Source organism: Camarhynchus parvulus, chromosome 25 (assembly GCF_901933205.1).
Source record: "Camarhynchus parvulus chromosome 25, STF_HiC, whole genome shotgun sequence".
Classification (NCBI taxonomy): Eukaryota; Metazoa; Chordata; class Aves; order Passeriformes; family Thraupidae; genus Camarhynchus; species Camarhynchus parvulus.
In genome coordinates this window covers 370,604-389,918 of record NC_044595.1, presented here as the reverse complement: position 1 = coordinate 389,918, position 19,315 = coordinate 370,604, and the positions used below count along the sequence as shown (strand labels likewise).

The following is a 19,315-nucleotide window of genomic DNA, read 5'->3' as shown; positions in this document are numbered from 1 at the left end:
GCTGGGATGGAGGACAATACCTGTCAAACTCGTGGATTCCTGGAAAATCCTAAATTCATTTTGGCTGGGGCCAAGAGACCTTGGAACACCTGGAAAACCCCAGGATTCATGGGAAACCCCAGGATTTGTGGAAAATCCCAGGATTCGTGGAAACCCCTAGGAATTCTGGAAAACCCCAAGTTCACTTCAGCCATAGACACTGGGATTTTGGGAAAACCCAGGGATTCCTGGAAAACCCCAAATCTCTCCCAGCCGATCATCCAGGATGACAAAAATTCCCAAAAATTTGGGGATGCCTGGGGTGGGGCGTCCAATCGCTTTTCCGTGGCGCTCCCAAGGAATTCTCGAGCAACGGCATCAGGGAATTGGCGGGATTGGAAATTGGGGAATTGGCGGGATTGGCGGGATTGGGGAATTGGCGGGATTGGGGAATTGGCGGGATTGGCGAGATTTGGGAATTGGCGGGATTTGGGAATTGGCGGGATTGAGTAATTTGGGAATTCGGGATTTGGGGATTCGGGGATTTGGGGATTCGGGGATCCGGGAATTTGGGAATCGCTCCCGAGTTGCCGTTGCTCGGCTCCCGCAGCTCCAGGGCGGCCCCCCCGTGCCGTGAGCAGCCCCCCATGCCCGGCCCGTGGTCCATGCCGGCCCCTGCGGAGGCTCCGGACGCTCCAAAGGCCTCGGTGAGCGCCGGGACGGAGCCGCCGCCGCCGGAGCCGCCCGGTGAGTGAGCCAGGCACGCTGGGGGCGCTGGGGTGGGATCCAGACATTACTGGGGATACTGGGGATACTGGGATGGGATCCAGGCGTTACTGGGGTGACTGGGATGGGATCCAGGCATTACTGGGGGGACTGGGGTGGGATCCAGGCATTACTGGGGGGACTGGGATGGGATCCAGACATTACTGGGGGGACTGGGGTGGGATCCAGACATTACTGGGGTGACTGGGGTGGGATCCAGGCATTACTGGGGGGACTGGGATGGGATCCAGCCATTACTGGGGTGACTGGGATGGGATCCAGGCATTACTGGGGTGACTGGGATGGGATCCAGCCATTACTGGGGATACTGGGATGGGATCCAGGCATTACTGGGGGGACTGGGATGGGATCCAGACATTACTGGGGGGACTGGGGAGACTGGGATGGGATGCAGCCATTACTGGGTTATTGGGGAGCCCTTACTGGGGTTACTGGGAGCCCAGGACCCAGCCATTGCTGGAGTTACTGGGATGTACTGGGACAGGATCCACCCCATTGTTGAGGGGACTGGGACACACTGGGGCCCTCAGTGTCCATCTCTTACTGGGCCCACTGGGACCCCCAGTACGTGGCTCTTACTGGGGTCACTGGGACATACTGGGACAGGATCCCGCCCTTACTGGGGTCACTGGGACAGGCTCCATCCATTACTGGGGTCACTGGGACAGGCTCCATCCCTTACTGGGTCACTGGGACATACTGGGACAGGATCCCGCCCTTACTGGGCTTACTGGGCCATACTGGGACCCCCAGTGTCTCCCGGCCCCGTTCCCGTCTCCCGGACGACGGCGGCAGCGGGAAAGGCCTCGGTTTCCATGGAGATCCGTGCGGGATCATCCGGAATTCCGGACAAAGGAATTCCCCCCTTCCCCCCTTGACCCCTTCTCCCCCTTTCCCGGGGCCACGGAAAAGGGGCCCGAGGGGTTTTTTGGGGTGGATCCGGTGGGAATGGGATTTCCATGGAAACCTGGGAAGCTGGGATGGCTCCCAGAGGCAGCCGGGGCCTCCCAGACTGCGGGACTGGGGCGTCCGGATTCCCCCAAAACCCTTGGGAAAAGGCAGCGGGGTTTGGCAGGATCACCCCGACGGAATCCCAAATCCCCAGATTCCCAAGGGGGGGGACACTGCCCCACATCCCGAATTCCCTGTCCCTCCTGACCCCAAATCCCCTTTCCCGGCCCCATTTCCCACCAGGCAATGGGATGAAGGGACAGGAGGGGCTCTGGGCCATCCTGGGCCTTACTGGGCCATACTGGGCCATACTGGGCCTTACTGGGCCATACTGGGCCATACTGGCGCAGCCCCGGTGACGCTCCCCGTGCGTCCCCACAGGTGGGCGCGTCCTTTTCTCCTGAGCGAGGCCACGCCAAGGTGACAAAATTGAGCCCCTCAAGGTCACGGTCGACTTCCTGAAGGTGCCCCTGGGCCTGAAGAAGCCCCCGCTGAAGGAGGCCCTGGCCGCCCTCCCGGGAAAACCCAAACCCCAAATCCTGGAGCGGCACAAACCCCGGGGCTCCGACGCCATGGACAACGAGTCCCAGTATTCTGGCTATTCCTACAAATCCGGCCATTCCCGCAGCTCCCGCAAGCACAGGTGAGGGAGCCGGGTCCCCTGTCCCCACCTTTGCTGGGTGTCCCAATCCCGGTGGGTGTCCCAGTCCTGCTTTTCCTGCTTTTTTCCCCATTTTCCCAACTTTTTTCCCCATTTTCCCTGCTTTTTCCTCCATTTTTCCCCCCATTTTTCACGCTTTTTTCCCCATTTTCCCAACTTTTTTCCCCATTTTTCCTGCTTTCTTTCCCCATTTTCCCCATCTTTTTCCCCCTATTTTTCCCACTTTTTTCCCTATTTTTCCCCCTTTTTCCCCACTTTTTTCCCCCCATTTTTCCCACTTTTATCCCCTTTTTCCCCCATTTTTCCTGCTTTTTCCCCCATTTCTCCCCCCATTTTTCCTGCTTTTTTCCCCATTTTTCCTGCTTTCTTTCCCTGTTTTCCCCCCATTTTTCCCCCCATTTTTCCCCCTTTTTTCCCCCCTTTTTTTCCCCCATTTTTCCCACTTTTTTCCCCCATTTTTGCCGCTGTCCCCAGGGATCGGCGGGAGCGGCACCGCTCCAAGAGCCGGGACGGGACGCGCGGGGACAAATCGGTGACGATCCAAGCGCCGGGGGAGCCTTTGCTGGACAACGAATCCACGCGGGGCGACGAGAGGGTGAGCGGGGGGAAAGGGCCGGAACAGCCCCCAGGGAGGGATCCCGGGAGCTTCTTTTCCCCCCGCGGAATTTTTCCCGGCGGAATTTCCCGGCCGAGCGGTCCGGCCGGTCGGGCCGGTCCCGGGGAGAAAACGAGAAAATGAGAAGGAGACGCGGCTCCGTCGGCGCCAGGGCTGGAAAACGCCCTCGGGGTCTGATCCCGGCGGACCCAAACCTTGAGGATTCGCCCCAAATTCCTGCCCGGATGGGACGGGGGAGGCTGCCCCCGCCCTTGGTGCCCCACGTTCCCGAATTCTGGGATTTCTCCAGCCCCATCCCGGCCTTTCATCCCGTCCCATTCCGCCCACGCCGGCGGCTCCGGGGCTTTTCATGTTCCCTCTGCGGCGGCTTTTCCTGGGAATGGGGCTCTGGAGCCGCCCCGGAGCGCCCCAGGCCCCGCTTTGCCCCTTGGAACGAAATCCATGGAGCCCTGGAACGGCCTGGAAGGGACCCCGGGGATCATCCCACGGGCAGGGACACCTCCCACCATCCCAGGGCGCTCCGGGCTGGAACTGGGCTGGAATTTTCCGGCGATCCGTGGAAAAACAGGGAGGAATTTCCCTTTTTTCCCGGCAGGAATTTATGGGGAAAATTCCAACATGGAAAAAAAAACCAAACCCAAATTCCAGGAATGTCCGAGCGCCCAAAACCAGGATGAGGGAAAGACACACGGACAGGGCTGGGGGAAGGAATCCAGCTGGGAAGGAATCCGGGATTTTTGGCACCTCTCTGCCCGGGAGAGGGGGTTCTGGATCAGGGAAGGGCCTGTCCGGAGCCATTCCTGACAATTCCCGACAATTCCCGACAATTCCCGACAATTCCTGACAATTCCCAAGCCTTCCCAAGCCTTCCCAAGCCTTCCCAAGCCTTCCCAAACCTTCCCAAACCTTCCCAAGCCTTCCCGGCACGGGCAGCGGTGCGGGGGCGTGCCAGGCGTGTTCCTGCTGGCCCTGCCAGCCGGGGGGGTTGGCCAGGAAATCCGGGAGCTTCCCGATCCCAAAGCTGCTCCTGCCGGAGCCGGAGCTTTCCCGGAGGGAGAATTCCCGGCGGAATTCCCGGCCGCCGTCCCAGGCCCGGGCTGAGGTTCCTCCACCCTGAGGAGGGCGATGGCTCCGGGCAGCGCTCCTGGCGTGGAGGTGGGGTGGGGGTTTGGAAAACAGGGAATGCTCCTCTGGGACTGAGGGAATTCCGGAACCACCGCTTGGAATGTCCCCTGTCACCTCCGCAGGGTGGCATTTCCTGGAGCTGTGGTGGGTGGGAGGTCCTGCAGGTGAGGTGGGGCAGGTGGGACACGAAGCCACCCCTCGGAATGTCCCCTGTCCCCTCCCCAGGGTGACAATGGGGACATTCTTGGTTTGATGGGCTGATGGGACACAGAGCCACCCCTCGGAATGTCCCCTGCTCAGGATGACACCTGGGTGGTCAGTGGCAGGTCCTGGAGGTGAGGTGGGACAGGTGGGACACAGAGCCACCCCTCAGAATGTCCCCTGTCCCCTCCCCAGGGACGACAACTGCGGCGAGACCACCACGGTGGTGACGGGGACGTCGGAGCACAGCATCTCCCATGATGACCTCAAGCGCATCACCAAGGACATGGAGGACAGCGCCCACCTGGACTGCTCCCGCCACCTGGGCGTGGCCCTGGGCGCGGCCCTGGCGCTGCTGGCCTTCCTCACGCCCTTGGCCTTCCTCCTCCTCCCGCAGCTGCTGTGGCGGGAGGAGCTGGAGCCGTGCGGGACGCCCTGCGAGGGGCTCTTCATCTCGGTGGCCTTCAAACTCCTCATCCTCCTGCTGGGCAGCTGGGCCCTGTTCTTCCGCCGCCCCAAAGCCTTCTTCCCGCGCGTCTTCGTCTTCCGCGCGCTCCTCATGGTGCTGGTGTTCCTGCTGGTCGTGTCCTACTGGCTCTTCTACGGCGTGCGCATCCTGGACTCGCGGGACCGCAACTTCTCCACTGCGTGTGTTTTTTTGGGGGTGGGCGGGTGGCTGGTGGACGCGCTGCTCTTCGTGCACTACCTGGCCGTGGTGCTGCTGGAGCTGCGGCAGCTGCAGCCCCAGTTCACGCTCAAGGCGTGCGCTCGGCCGACGGCGCCAGCCGCTTCTACAACGTCGGCCACCTCAGGTGGGGACGGCTCCGGTGGTGGCCCGTGGTTGTTCGTGGTGGGAGGGATTCTTTAACTGGGGTGGGATGGGGATCTTAACTGTTGAGATGTTGTATGGATTTTTAACGTGATGTGGTGGAATGGGATTTTTAACATGGTTTGTGGTGAATGGATTTTTAAAGGGTGGGTGGATGTGCTCGTGGTGGGAACGGGGATTCTTTAACTTGGGTTCTCGTGGTGGGAATGGGGATTCTTTAACGTGGGTTCTCGTGGTGGGAATGGGGATTTTTTAATGTGGGCTGGTGGATGTTCCCTGGTGGGAATGGGGATTCTTTAACGTGGGTTCTCGTGGTGGGAATGGGATTTTTAACGTGGGTTCTCGTGGTGGAATGTTTTTTAAAGTGGGCTCGGGTGGATGTGCTCGTGGTGGGAACGGGATTCTTTACGTGGGTTCTCGTGGTGGGAATGGGATTCCTGCGTGGGCTTGGTGGATATTCCCTGGTGGGAATAGGATTTTTAACATGGGTTCTGTGGTGGGAATGGGATTTTTAAAGTGGGCTTGGGTGGATGTGCTCGTGGTGGGAATGGGGATTCTTTAACGTGGGTTCTTGTAGTGGGAATGGGGATTTTTAATGTGGGCTCGGGTGGATGTTCCCTGGTGGGAATGGGGATTCTTTAACGTGGGTTCTCGTGGTGGGAATGGGGATTTTTTAACGTGGGTTCTCGTGGTGGGAATGGGGATTTTTTAAAGTGGGCTGGGTGGATGTGCTCGTGGTGGGAACGGGGATTCTTTAACGTGGGTTCTCGTGGTGGGAATGGGGATTCCTTAACGTGGGCTTGGGTGGATATTCCCTGGTGGGAATAGGGATTTTTTAACATGGGTTCTCGTGGTGGGAATGGGGATTTTTTAAAGTGGGCTTGGGTGGATGTTCTCGTGGTGGGAATGGGGATTCTTTAATGTGGGCTTGGGTGGATGTTCTCGTGGTGGGAATGGGGATTTTTTGGTGGCAAAGGTGGTGAGATGTTCTGAGGGGGATGGAGGGGATCAGACTGGGAGGAAAGGGAGATTTGGGGTTCCTCCAGGGGGGTTTGGGATCTGATTGCAGGGAACGGGGTCAGAGAATCACAGAATCAATCACAGAATCACAGAATCACAGAATCCCGATCCCGTGGTGGGAATGGGGATTTTTTAACGTGGGAAAGGTGGTGAGGGGTGTGGAGATGTTCTGAGGGGGATCAGACTGGAGGAAAAGGGGATTTTGGGTTCCTCCAGGGGGGGATTTGGGATCTGATTGCAGGGAATGGGGTCAGAGAATCACAGCATCACAGAAAAATGAGGGTTTTTTTAAAAAGTGTTTTTTTAAACACATCCAGAGATGGTGATTCCACCACCTCCCTGGGAAGGCAATTCCAATATTTTATTATTCTTTCGGTGAAAAATTTTTTCCTAATATCCAACCTGTACCTTCCCTGAGGTAGCTTGAGACTGTGTCCCCTAACAAGGTCAGGACAAGAGGGAACGGCCTCGAGCTGTGCCAGGGCTGGAAATTTGGGAAAATCCCTCCTGGAAAGGGCGGCCAGGCCTTGGAAGGGGCTCAGGGAGGTTTGGAGTGGCCGCCCCTGGAGGTGTCCAAGGAATTCCTGGAGATTCCTCGGGGTGACCAAGCGAGAGCTTGGTGATCCTGGAGCTCTTTTCTCTGGGAATGGATGGAATCACGGAATGGTTTGGGTTGGAAGGACCTCGCAGATCCATGGGCAGGGACACCTCCCACCATCCCAGGTGGCTCCAACCCGACCTTGGACGCTTCCAGGGATGGTGCAGCCACGTTTTTTCCCGGGAATTCCCTCCCAGCCCCTGCTGTCCCTCGGTGCGTGTCCCCCTCGCGCGTCCCCACTGTCCCCCTGCCCCACACTCCCGGTGTTTGCCCCGCAGCATCCAGCGAGCGGCCGTGTGGATCCTGGAGAATTACTACCACGACTTCCCGGTCTACAACCCCGCCCTCCTCAACCTTCCAAAATCCGTCCTCTCCAAGAAAATGTCCGGCTTTAAGGTCTATTCCCTCGGCGAAGGTGAGATTCCCCCTTTCCCCCTGGCTTCCCCCTCTCCTTCTCCTCCCGTTCCTCCATCCCCATCCTCGTGTCCCTCTCTGGAATTTTTGGGGGGAACTCTGGGGGATTCCTCTCTTCCTCTCTGGAATTTTTTGGGGGGAACTCTGGGGGATTCCTCCATTCCTCTCCGGAATTTTTTGTGGGGAGCTCCAGGTGCTTCTTCCCTTCCTCTCCGGATTTTTTTGGGGGAGCTCTGGGTATTTCCTCCCTTCCTCTCCGGAATTTTTTGGGGGAGCTCTGAGGCTTCCCCAGTAAGCACCAGTAGCAAAATGGGGGGATCCACCCCCTACCCGAATCCCAGGAAATTCCTGGGTTTTTTTGGGAATTTTGGGGGGAATTTTTGGGGGAATTTTCCTGCAAATGAGGGGGATGGAGGGGATCAGAATTCCCTTCCTCTCCGGAATTTTTTTGGGGGGAGCTCAGGGTGCTTTCTCCGAGCTCACCCCTGGTCTGGACGGGTTCCACAGAGAATTCCACCAACAATTCCACGGGGCAGTCGCGGGCGGTGATCGCGGCGGCGGCGCGGCGGCGCGACAACAGCCACAACGAGTTCTACTACGAGGAGGCCGAGCACGAGCGCCGGGTGCGGAAACGCCGCGCCAGGTGCGGAAAAATCCCCGGATTCCCAGCGTTGGGAATGCTGTGAGGGTCCCCCTCCAGGCTTTCCATGGATGGGGGGCTTCCAGGGGGTGATCCCAGCTCGTCCCAAGGGCGGATCTTCAGCCCAGTTGGTTGAAGCTTGGGTTCCTTTGCCCATTTGGGTGAAGCCCAGCAGATCCAAGATTTCCATCCCAAATCTGCAGGGTTTTCCATCCCACATCCAAGAGGTTTTCTGTCCCAAATGCACGGGAGTTTCCATCCCAAATCCAAGTGGTTTTCCATCCTAAATCCAAGGGGGTTTCTATCCAAAATCCAAGGGGTTTACATCCCACATCCAAGGGAGTTTCCATCCCAAATCCAAGCAGGTTTCCCATCCTAAATGCATGAGGTTTCCCATCCCAAATCCATGAGGTTTTCTATCCCAAATCCAAGGGATTTTCCATTCCAAATCCAAGGGATTTTCCATCCCAAACCCAAGGGAGTTTCCATCCCAAATCCATGGAATTTCCCATCCCAAATACGAGAGGTTTTCTGTCTCAAACAGAAGGGATTTTTCCATGCCAGATCCATGGGGTTTTCCATCCCAAATCCACGGAGTTTCCATCCCAAATCCATAGAATTTCCCATCCCAAATACGAGAGGTTTTCTGTCCCAAACAGAAGGGATTTTTCCATGCCAGATCCATGGGGTTTTCCATTCCAAATCCAAGGGGTTTCCCATCCCAAATCCACGAGGTTTTCTATCCCAAATCCATGGAATTTCCCATCCCAAATCCATAGAATTTCCCATCCCAAGTCCATGGAATTTCCCATCCCAAACCCACGAGGTTTCCCATCCCAGACCGCCGGGGTTCCCCGCCTCTCCCGCAGGCTGGTGGTGGCGGTGGAGGAGGCCTTCACGCACATCAAGCGGCTGCAGGAGGAGGAGCAGAAGAACCCGCGGGAGATCATGGACCCACGCGAGGCCGCCCAGGCCATCTTCGCCTCCATGGCCCGCGCCATGCAGAAGTACCTGAGGACCACCAAGCAGCAGCCCTACCACACCATGGAGAGCATCCTGCAGCACCTGGAGTTCTGCATCACGCACGACATGACCCCCAAGGTGCGCCACGGGGCCCACACGGGGGTTTGGGTCGGGGTTTATCCCGTTTGGGATTGTCCTGTCGGGAAAAAGAGGGGTTGGAGTGAGGTGGGGTTGGGTTCTTCTCGTGGGGAACTGGGGATGGAGCAGCTGGAGAAGGGAATGGAGGATCCTGAGGGAGATGGGTGGGCTCAGCATGGAGAAAAGGGGGATCCAGGGGGGATTTGGGATCTGCCAGGGGGATTTGGGATCTGATCCCAGAGAAAAGGGGGATCCAGGGGGGATTTTGGGATCTGCCAGGGGGATTTGGGATCTGACCCCGGGAATGGGGCAGGACAAGAGGGAACGGCCTCGAGCTGTGCCAGGGGAAGCTCAGGGTGGGAAATTTGGGAAAATTCCTCCTGGAAAGGTCTTGGAGGTGGCTCAAGGAGGGTTGGACCACTCAAGGAATTCCTGGAATTCTGGGGGAGCAGGTGGGGATTGCCCCCAGCTCAGACTCGATGACCTCGGAGCTCTTTCCCAACCTGCACAATCCCCAGAACTCCCCAAAGCAGCCCCACAGGGCCGTTCTCCCTCCAAAACCAAAACCAACCCCTGGGCCGGGCCACCCTGAGGTGACATCCCCGTGTCCTTGCCCTTTGCCAAGGCCTTCCTGGAGCGGTACCTGACGGCCGGCCCCACCATCCAGTACCACAAGGACCGCTGGCTGGCCAAGCAGTGGACGCTGGTCAGCGAGGAGCCGGTGACCAACGGCCTCAAGGACGGCGTGGTCTTCGTGCTCAAGCGCCAGGACTTCAGCCTGGTGGTGTCCACCAAGAAGATCCCGTTCTTCAAGCTCTCCGAGGAGTTTGTGGACCCCAAGTCGCACAAGTTCATCATGAGGCTGCAGTCGGAGACCTCGGTGTGATGGGCCGGGATGGGATTTTTCCCGAATCCTTCCGGCTCCAAATCTCCAAATTTGGCTCCTCCGGCGCCGCCGGGACGCAGAAAACCGGGAGAGGCGCTCCCGGCTCCGGCGCCTTGCTGGGATCGTGACCACTCGTCCTTTCTTGAGGTGGCTGAGCCTCTTCTCCTCCTCCTCCTCCTCCTCCTCCTCCTCCTCCTCCTCATTCCTGAAATCCGGATCCTTTGGAGCCGTAACTCAAGGGCTAATCCCAAGAATTCCCAACTTCCTTCTTCACCAGCGTCCTTGGAGCAGCTCGGGGGTCCCAGGGACCTCCTGCTCCTCCTGTCCGTGTTCTCCTGGACATCTGTCCTGGCTCTGGCCTTAAACCACTGCCCGGCCCCGGGGCTGGGCTTGGGATCCCAAGGGAATTTTGGAATCATCTCCAGGAATCCGTGGCTGCTATGGAAAAGCTCCCCCTGGTGCGCCCCCAGGTTTTGGGAGCGTCCTCCTCGCCTCTGCTGAATTTTTAGGAAAAACGAACGGAAATCTGGGTTTTTTTGGAGGAGCTGAAGGTTTTGGGAGCGTCCTCCTCGCCTCTGCTGATTTTTTAGGAAAAACGAGTGGAAATCTGGGGTGTTTTTTTGGAGGAGCTGAAGGTTGAATTGAGGTTTTGGGAGGGGTTTTTTGGGTGGGTTTTGCTGCTCCTGGGGGGATCCGCGCCCCAAATTCCAGCGGGAGCTCCGTGGGGCTTCCCGGTGCCGTTGGAGCAATCCTGGATCCGTGACCCTGAGGAGCTCCAGGAGAGGACAACGAGATCCTTCAGGAACATCCCTCAAATGAGGTGATCCCACGGAATTCCCATCAGGATGCAAAAAAAAAAAAAAAAAATTCATTTTTCTGCCTTCTCCTGGTTTTGTTTCTAAGGTCACAAATACCTCACGGATGGATTTGGAATTTTATTCCCGATTTTTTTTGGTTTTTCTCCCCGCTCCAGCTTCCACCTGCACCCTCGTGGGGCCGGAAATGCCGGATTTCATTCCAGGGAGGCGTTTTGGGGTCGGTTTTGTCCTAAGCACTAAAAAAAGGGGGAGTTTGGAGCCGGGGGAGGCTTCCCCAGTAAGCACCAGTAGCAAAATGGGGGGATCCATCCCCTACCCGAATTCCAGGAAATTCCTGGGCTTTTTGGGAATTTTGGGGGGAACATTTTGGGGAATTTCAACCGGGAGCCCATTTTGGGCCATTTTCCTGAAAAAAAAAAAGGGGGGATGGATCTTCCTGGGAGGGGTGGGGAGTTCACAATTCCATTTGGGAATTTTGGGGGACCAGAATTCCCTTTTTTTTGTTCCGTTTTTGGGGTTGGGTTTGGATTTTGTTTTCCCGCAGAGCCGAGATTTCTGTGCATGCGTGTAGAAAGTTGTAAAATGTCAAATTAATGGTTTTTAATATATAAAGAGAGCTTGGATTTTCCCGGATTTTTGCAGTGGATCGGAGCATTCCGGCAGTGGTAGGAATTTTTTCCGTTGGTGTTTGGTTGTTTTTTTTGGGTTTCTATGTTTTATTTTTTTTTCATAGAGGAACTGAAATTGTACAATTTTGGTTTTTTTAATAAAATAAATCTGTTTTGACTTTTTTTTGTTTTCTTTTTTTGATTTATTTCGGCTCAGGGGCTGTGGGGCCAAGGGTTTGGGGTTTGTGGGGCCAAGAGTTTGGGGTTTGTGGGGTCAAGTTTGGGGGTCTGTAGGGCCAAGGATTTGGGGGTTGTGGGGTGAAGGATTTGGGGTCTAAATGGCAAGGATTTGGGATTTATGGGGCAAAGAATTTGGGGGTTGTGGGGCCGAGGATTTGGGGTCTGTGGGGCCAAATATATGGGGGATTTGGGGTCAGGGATTTGGGGTCTGTGGGGTCAAGGATTTGGGGTTTATGAGGCCAGGGATTTGGGGTGTTTGCCACCCCAAAGTTTAGGGATCGACAGGGCCAAAATTTTGGGATTTATGGGACCAAAAACTTGGGTTTTTTGGGGCTGAGGGTTTGGGGTCAATGTCCAACCCCTTTTGTGCTCATCCCACCCCCAAATCCCCCAGAACCGCCCCAAAACACGCGGGGGAAAACGTCAGAGGGGGCTGCGTGTCCCGGCAGAGCAATGCCAAGGATTTTTGGGATAAAACCCCACTTTTTGTGCTGTTCCTCGTGCAGGGGACGCCGGAGGGACCTCGGGGTGGCCTCGTGTCCCCGAGGGGGCCTGGGAGCCACTGGGGCCACCCCGGGACCCTCAGGAGCCTCCCGGGGGCGAGTCCGGCTGGGGAGGAGAAAACCGGGAATTGGGAGAGGCTGGAATTGTCCCTTTATCCCAGGAATTGTCCCTTTATCCCAGGAATTGTCCCTTTATCCCGGGAATTCTCCTTTTGCCCAAGAATTGTCCCTTTTCCCGGGAATTTTCCCTTTATCCCAGGAATTTTCCCTTCATCTTGAGAATTGTCCTTTTATCCCAGGAATTCCTTTTATCCCAGGAATACCCATTTCCCCAGGAATACCCTTTTTCCCGGGAATTGTCCCTTTTCCCCAGGAATTCCCTTTTCCTCAGGAATTCCCTTTTCCCCAGGAATTTTCCCTTTTTCCCGGGAATTTTCCCCTTTTCCCAGGAATTTTCCCTTTCCCCCAGGAATTCCCATTTTCCCAGGAATTGTCCCTTTTTCCCGGAAATTTTCCCTTTTCCCCAGGAATTCCATTTTTTCCCAGGAATTTTCCCATTTCCCCAGGAATTGTCCCTTTTCCCCAGGAAACGCCATTTCCCCAGGAATTTTCCCCTTTTCCCCAGGAATTTTCCCATTTCCCCAGGAATTTTCCATTTTTCCCAGGAATTTTCCCTTTTTTCCCCAGGAATTTTCCCTTTTTCCCAGCAGTACCGGGGGCTGGGGAGGGCCTGGCTGGTCCAAGGGGGTCTCGGCGAGCTCCGGGATTTTTGGGATGGGGTCGTGGGCATGGGGCCGGACCAGAGCTCCCAAATCTGCGAGGGAAGGGTTGGGATGAGATCCGGGAATTATCGGGATTTGGGAATTCTGGAGTGGTTTGGGGTAGGAGGAGGTTTAGGATCACCCCGATCCCATGGGAAGGGACATTCCCACCATCCCAAACTGGAATTGGGCATTTCCAGGGATGGGATAACAAAATATCCCAATGAAATTAAATATCCCAGAAAAAATAAAATATCCCAAAAAATTGAATATCCCAGGAAAAAAAAATCCCAATAAAATTGAATATCCCAGGAAAAATAAAACATAAATAAAATAAAACACCCCCATCAAAAATACCCCAATACAAAAAAAAAATCCCAATAAAATAAAATATAAAACATCCCAGTAAAATCAAAATATCCCAATGAAATTGAATAGCCCAGAAAAAAATAAAATATCCCAATAAAATTAAATGCCCATTAAAAATCACCCCAATACAACAAAATATCCCAATAAAATAAAATAAAATAGAAAAGAAAATATTCCAGTAAAATCAAAATATCCCCATAAAATTGAATATCCCAGGAAAAATAAAATATCCCAATAAAATTAAATATCCCAGAAAAAATAAAATCCCAATAAAATTGAATATCCCAGAAAAAATTAAATATCCCAATAAAATTAAACACCCAATAAAAAACCACCCCAATACAACAAAATATCCCAATAAAATAAAATATAAAAGAAAATATCCCCGTAAAATCAAAATATCCCAATAAAATTGAATATTCTCGAAAAAATAAAGTATCCCAATAAAACTAAATATCCCAGGAAAAAAAAATAAAGCATCCCAATAAAAAACACCCCAATACAACAAAATATTAAAAATATAAAATATTAAATAGAATATAAAATATCCCAGTAAAATCAAAATATCCCAATAAAGTCAAATGCCTCAAATAAAAAATACTCCAATAAAATAAAATAAAACAAAATAAAATAAAATAAAATAAAATAAAATAAAATAAAATAAAATAAAATAAAATAAAATAAAATAAAATAAAATAAAACACCCCAATAAAACCAAACATCCCAGTAAAACCAGTTATCCCAGTTCCCCAACCCCGCAGGGCTCACCTGAAGAGTCGCTGCCGCTCGTGGCCCCGGCCCGAATCCCTGTGACCAGAACAGACCCAAAACTTGGATTTTCCACCCCAAATCCCCTTTGGAAAACCCCAAAAGCAGTCGAGCCCCAGTTTGGGTTTGGAGCGGGGAAAAAAACCCCAAAACCCCAAAAATTTGTGTGAACTGGAGAAGGAAAGGGCAGAGGTGACGCCAAAAGAGGCAAAATTGAGGTCAGGTGGGAAATTTGGGATGAATTTTGGGAATTTTGGGGTGAATTTTGGGAATTTTGGAGCCAGATCTGAACACCGGGGAACCCCCAGCCCTGGGCTGTGACCACGGGAGGGTTTTGGGATCGGGATCCCCCTGATGGTGCTGCACCCCAAAAAGGGACATTTTGGGGCACTTTTGGAGGTTTTGGGGTGGTGACTTCTGGATCTTTTTGGGACATTTCTGATTATTTTGGGGTTGTGGTTTCTGGATGTTTTTGGGGTTGTGGCCTCTGGGGCTTTTGGGGTCTAGACTTCTGGATCTTTTTGGGGCATTTCTGATTATTTTGGGTGTTTGACTTCTGGATCTTTTTGGGGCATTTCTGATTCTTTTGGGGTTTTGACTTCTGGATCTTTTTGGGGCATTTCTGATTATTTCGAGGTTGTGGCCTCTGGTGGTTTTGGGGTTGTGGCCTCTGGATCTTTTGGGGTTTTGGGGTTTTGATTTCTGGATCTTTTGGGGGCATTTCTAATGATTTTGGGGTTGTGGCCTCTGGGGCTTTTGGGGTTTTGACTTCTGAATCTTTTTGGGGTATTTCTGATTATTTTGAGGTTGTGGCTTCTGGGGGTTTTGGGGTTTTGACTTCTGAATCTTTTGGGGCATTTCTGATGATTTTGGGGTTTTTGCCTCTGGGGCTTTTGGGGTTTTGGCTTCTGGGTCTTTTGGGGCATTTCTGATGATTTTGGGGATTTTGGGGTGCTGGGATCGGGGTCTGACCTCTGTCCTTGTTCCTCTGGTAGGTGACAAAGAGCACGAGCAGGGCCAGCACCACGAAGATGACCGGGGACCAGTACCGGGCTGGGACACCCGAGGAGGTTCCTGTGGGGACAGAGGTGACCGGGGGGGACACTTTGGGACACTCCAGGGTGGTGGCAGGTCCTCTGAGAGGGTGCCAGGTCCTCCAGGAGAGTGACAGGTCCTCCAGGGTGATGGCACCTCCCTCAGGAGGTGACAGGTGGTGACGGGTCCTTCTGGTTGGTGGCACATCATCTAGAGTTGTGACACGTCCCCCAGAGTTGTGACAAATCCCCCATGAGGGTGACAAATCCCCCGGAACAGTGACACGTCCCCCAGAGTTGTGACAAATCCCCCATGAGGGTGACAAATCCCCCGGAACAGTGACACGTCCCCCAGAGTTGTGACACGTCCTCCAGGCAGGTGACAAGTCCCGAGGGGGTGGCACACACCCCTCAAGAGAGTGACGGTTCCTCCAGGGGTGGTGTCACCTCCTCATGATGGTGACAGATCCCTGGGGACAATGACAAATCCTTAGGGACAATGCCATATCCCATCAATGGTGACAAGGTCCCTAGGGACAATGACAAATCCCTGGGGACGATGCCACCTCCCCACAATGGTGACAGATCTCTGGGGACAATGCCATGTCTCCATCAATGGTGACAGGTCCTTGGGGACAATGAGAAATCCCTGGTGACAATGCCAGATCCCTGGGGACAGTGCCACCTCCTCACGATGGTGACAAACCCCTGGGGACAATGCCACCTCCCTGGGGACGGTGTCACCTCCCTGGGGACAATGCCACATCCCTGGGGACAGTGCCACCTCCCTGGGGACAATGCCACCTCCCTGGGGACAACGCCACCACCCTGGGGATGGTGTCACATCCCTGGGGACAATGCCACATCCCTGGGGACAACGCCACCACCCTGGGGATGGTGTCACATCCCTGGGGACAATGCCACATCCCTGGGGACAGTGCCACCTCCCTCCCCTTCCCCTGGCACTCACGGCTTTGGTTCCCTGCCGGTGTCACCGCCGGGTCCCCAAGGCTCCCGGGAGCGCTCGTGGTGACCCTCGGCCACATTGTCACCGTGTCCCCGTCCCCGGTGGCCGCGCTGGGGTGTCCTGGTGGCTCCAGGGGCTCCCGTGTCCCCTGCGGGGTCTCCTCGGTGCTGTTCCCGTTCCCATTCCCATTCCCCGACTCCTCTTCCTGGAAGCCGAGGGCTGGGAATTTATGGGATTTGGGATTTGTCCATTCTGCCCCAAATTCAGGGGTCAGGAACGGGAATATCCACCCCAGTGTCCCCTCAGGGGACGTGGGGCAGGGTTTGGGGACATTGCCAGAGGGTGAGAGGTCAGGAGGGGCCCCAAAAGGGAATTTTGGGAAAGAGGAGAGGGAGGGAAATCCCGGGAATTCCGAGGGAGCGGGGATGGGATCCCAAGAATGGATAAAGAAGTTCCAGGTGGGATTTGGGGTGGAGATCCAGGAAATTCTGCCCCCAGAGGGTTTGGGGGCCCTGGATCAGCTCCCCAGGGAATGATCCCAACCCCAAAACCTCCAGGAGGGATTTGGGGATTTGGGTATTTGGGGATTTGGGGATTTGGGGATTTGGGGATTTTTGGGGTTTGGGGATTTGGGGATTTTGGGGTTTTGGGATGGCCTGGGGTTGGGTTGGATGATCCGGGTGGTTTTTGCAGCTCAGGAGGTCCCACAACTCTCCGAGGGGGCTGAGCTCGAGCAGAGCAGCGGCCCCACATCCTGTGGGGCTCACACCTCGCCCCCGACAACAAAAACCCCAAATCTGTCAGGTTCTCACAGTGGAAAATGGGGGCTGGGGCTGAGCTGAGGCTGTTCCGAAACCCAGGAGGTGTTGGGGTTGTGCCGCCAGCAGGGAATTATAAAATACCCCAAAATACCCCAAAATGTCCCCATTTGGGGCATGGAATTGGGGGATGTGAGGTGGAAGGACCCACCAGGACCATCCAAGTCCTGTTCGTGGCCCTGCCGAGATTAAAACCAACAAAACCAACCCAAAACGGCCCAAAAGCCCCTCCTGATGCTCAGCTGGGGTGGGCTGGGATGGATTTGGGGAGCTGGGACAGCTCAGAAAACCCCAAAACCCTCTTGGGAACACAACCCAGGCTCAGCAAAGCCGGGCTCAACCCAAACCTGAGCTTAACCCCCAGGAAAAGCCCTCCAGGGACCTCCCTGCGCTGCACCCGCTGCCTTCAGCCCCTTCCTCTTCCTCATCCTCCTCATCCTCGCCCCGGCCCTGCGCCCCAAGCCCCCCGGCCCCACTCACCGGCCCCGGAGCAGAGCAGGGCGAGGCAGAGCCCCCCAAAGCCCCTCGGGCCCATCCTGCCCCGGCCGGCCCCTCGGTGCCGCCTCCCTTCCCCTTTCGGGGCAGGAAGTGGCGGTTGGTGAGCAAAGGTGGCGAAATCGGGGAGGAACGGGTGAAAATCACCCCTGAGGTCCTTCCTCCACCCCATGGGGCACCTCTCCACCCCATGGGGCACCTCTCCACCCCATGGATCACCTCTCCACACCATGGATTCGTTCTCCATCCCATGGATCATCTCTCCACCCCATGGATTCGTTCTCCATCCCATAGATCACCTCTCCATCCCATGGATCGTTTCTCCACCCCATAGATCACCTCTCCATCCCATGGATCACCTCTCCACCCCATGGATTCGTTCTCCATCCCATGGATCATCTCTCCACCCCATGGATCAGCTCTCCAATCCATGGATTGTTTCTCCACCCCATGGATCATCTCTCCACCCCATGGATCACCTCTCCAATCCATGGATCGTTTCTCCACCCCATGGATCATCTCTCCACCCCATGGATCATCTCTCCACCCCATGGATCATCTCCACCCCATGGAATTATTTTTGCATCCCATACAATCACTTCTCCATTCCATGGAGAAATTCCATGGATCATCTCTCCACCCCATGGACCATCTCTCCACCCCATAGATCACCTCTCCATCCCATGGATCATTTCCCCACCCCACGGAATAATTTCCCCACCCCATGGATTTGTTTCTCCACCCCGTGGATTTATTTGCCCACCCTGTGGATCATCTCTTCACCCCACGGAATTATTTTTCCATCCTGCGGAATCATTTCTCCGTTCCACGCAGAAACCCCATGGATGTGTTTCTCCACCCCGGATCGTTTCTTCAATCCGTGGATTTATTTCTCCACCCTATGGAATTTTTTTCTACGCCCCATGGATTTATCTGCCCACCTCGTGGACCATCCCTTGGGATTCTCAAAAGGAACCAACAATTCCCCACAGAATTATTTTTCCATCCCACAGAATCGTTTCTCCCTTCCATGGAGAAATCCCATTTGTTAATTTCTCCACATCATGGAGTCCTTTCTCCACCCCATGGATTCATTTCTCCTTGCCATGGGATCACTCTTCCATCCCATGGGATTGCTTCTCCATTCCATGGAGAAATCCAATGCATTCGTTTCTCCACCCCACGGATGTTTCTCCTTGCCATGGGTTTACTCTTCCATCCCAAAGTCGCTCTCCATGTCCCGTTTTCCCTCAGATCCACCCCAAATCCCAGATCCCAAATCCCGAGCCCTGGCCCTGCAGGGATCGGTGGGGCCGAGGTTTCTTGGGTTTATTTTTTTTGGGGGGGAGAGTGGGTGCTGTAAAATTTAGAAAGTTCCGGAGGTGGGGAAAGGGAGCAGGTGCTGAAACCACACGAGCTCTGACGGCGGGGGCATCACTTCTTGTTCTCTTTTAACTTCCCGGGGTTATTTTTGGTGGTTTTCAGCCCTGCAAGAAGCTGAAGTTTTTCTCAAAATACAGCAGGAGGGAGAGGAAAAAAAAAACTACCAAAAAGTAAATTTTTGTTATAAAATTAATCAGCTGAAAAACAGCAATTTCTAACGGTTCCCGGAGCTGGCTGTTTTAACAAATGGGTTTTCCACCCGAAAAGGGGCTGGTTTGGAGCCATCCCTGGAGGCCTCCAAAGAACCTGCTGGACGCTGGTCTGGGTGACCAGGATTGGGACTGGCAGTCCTGGAGGGCTTTTCCAACCTCAGGAATTTCGGGATTCCATGGAAAACACCTTTGAAGAGTCTCCTCCAGCCTGCCAGGGAGCCCCGGCAGCTTCGGCAGGGTTTTGGTCCAGAGGTGAGAGAGGGAGGGAAAAGGAGCCTGAATCCCACAGAGCTGCCAAAAACGTGGAGAAAGTCCCAAAAACATGGAGAAAGATCCCAAAAACATGGAGAAAGACCCCAAAAACATGGAGAATGATCCCAAAAACATGGAGAAAGATCCCAAAAACATGGAGGAAGATCCCAAAAACATAAAGTTCTCAAAAACATGAAGAAAGATCCCAAAAACATGGAGAAGGATCCCAAAAACATGGAGAAAGATCCCAAAAACATAAAGTTCCCAAAAACATGGAGGA

At 54.4% G+C, this 19,315-nt stretch overlaps 1 protein-coding gene across 1 annotated transcript; it reads left to right on the top strand.

The window, feature by feature from the left end:
• Positions 1–483: 483 nt before the first annotated feature.
• On the top strand, positions 484–10,660 carry VANGL2 (VANGL planar cell polarity protein 2). The gene is given in 9 exon segments (XM_030965462.1): positions 484–726; positions 2,098–2,359; positions 2,852–2,972; positions 4,516–5,077; positions 5,080–5,131; positions 7,045–7,181; positions 7,688–7,823; positions 8,690–8,921; positions 9,547–10,660. Coding segments are annotated over 8 exon segments (1,572 nt in total). The 5' UTR covers positions 484–726; positions 2,098–2,288; the 3' UTR covers positions 9,808–10,660.
• The last annotated feature ends 8,655 nt before the right edge of the window (positions 10,661–19,315 follow it).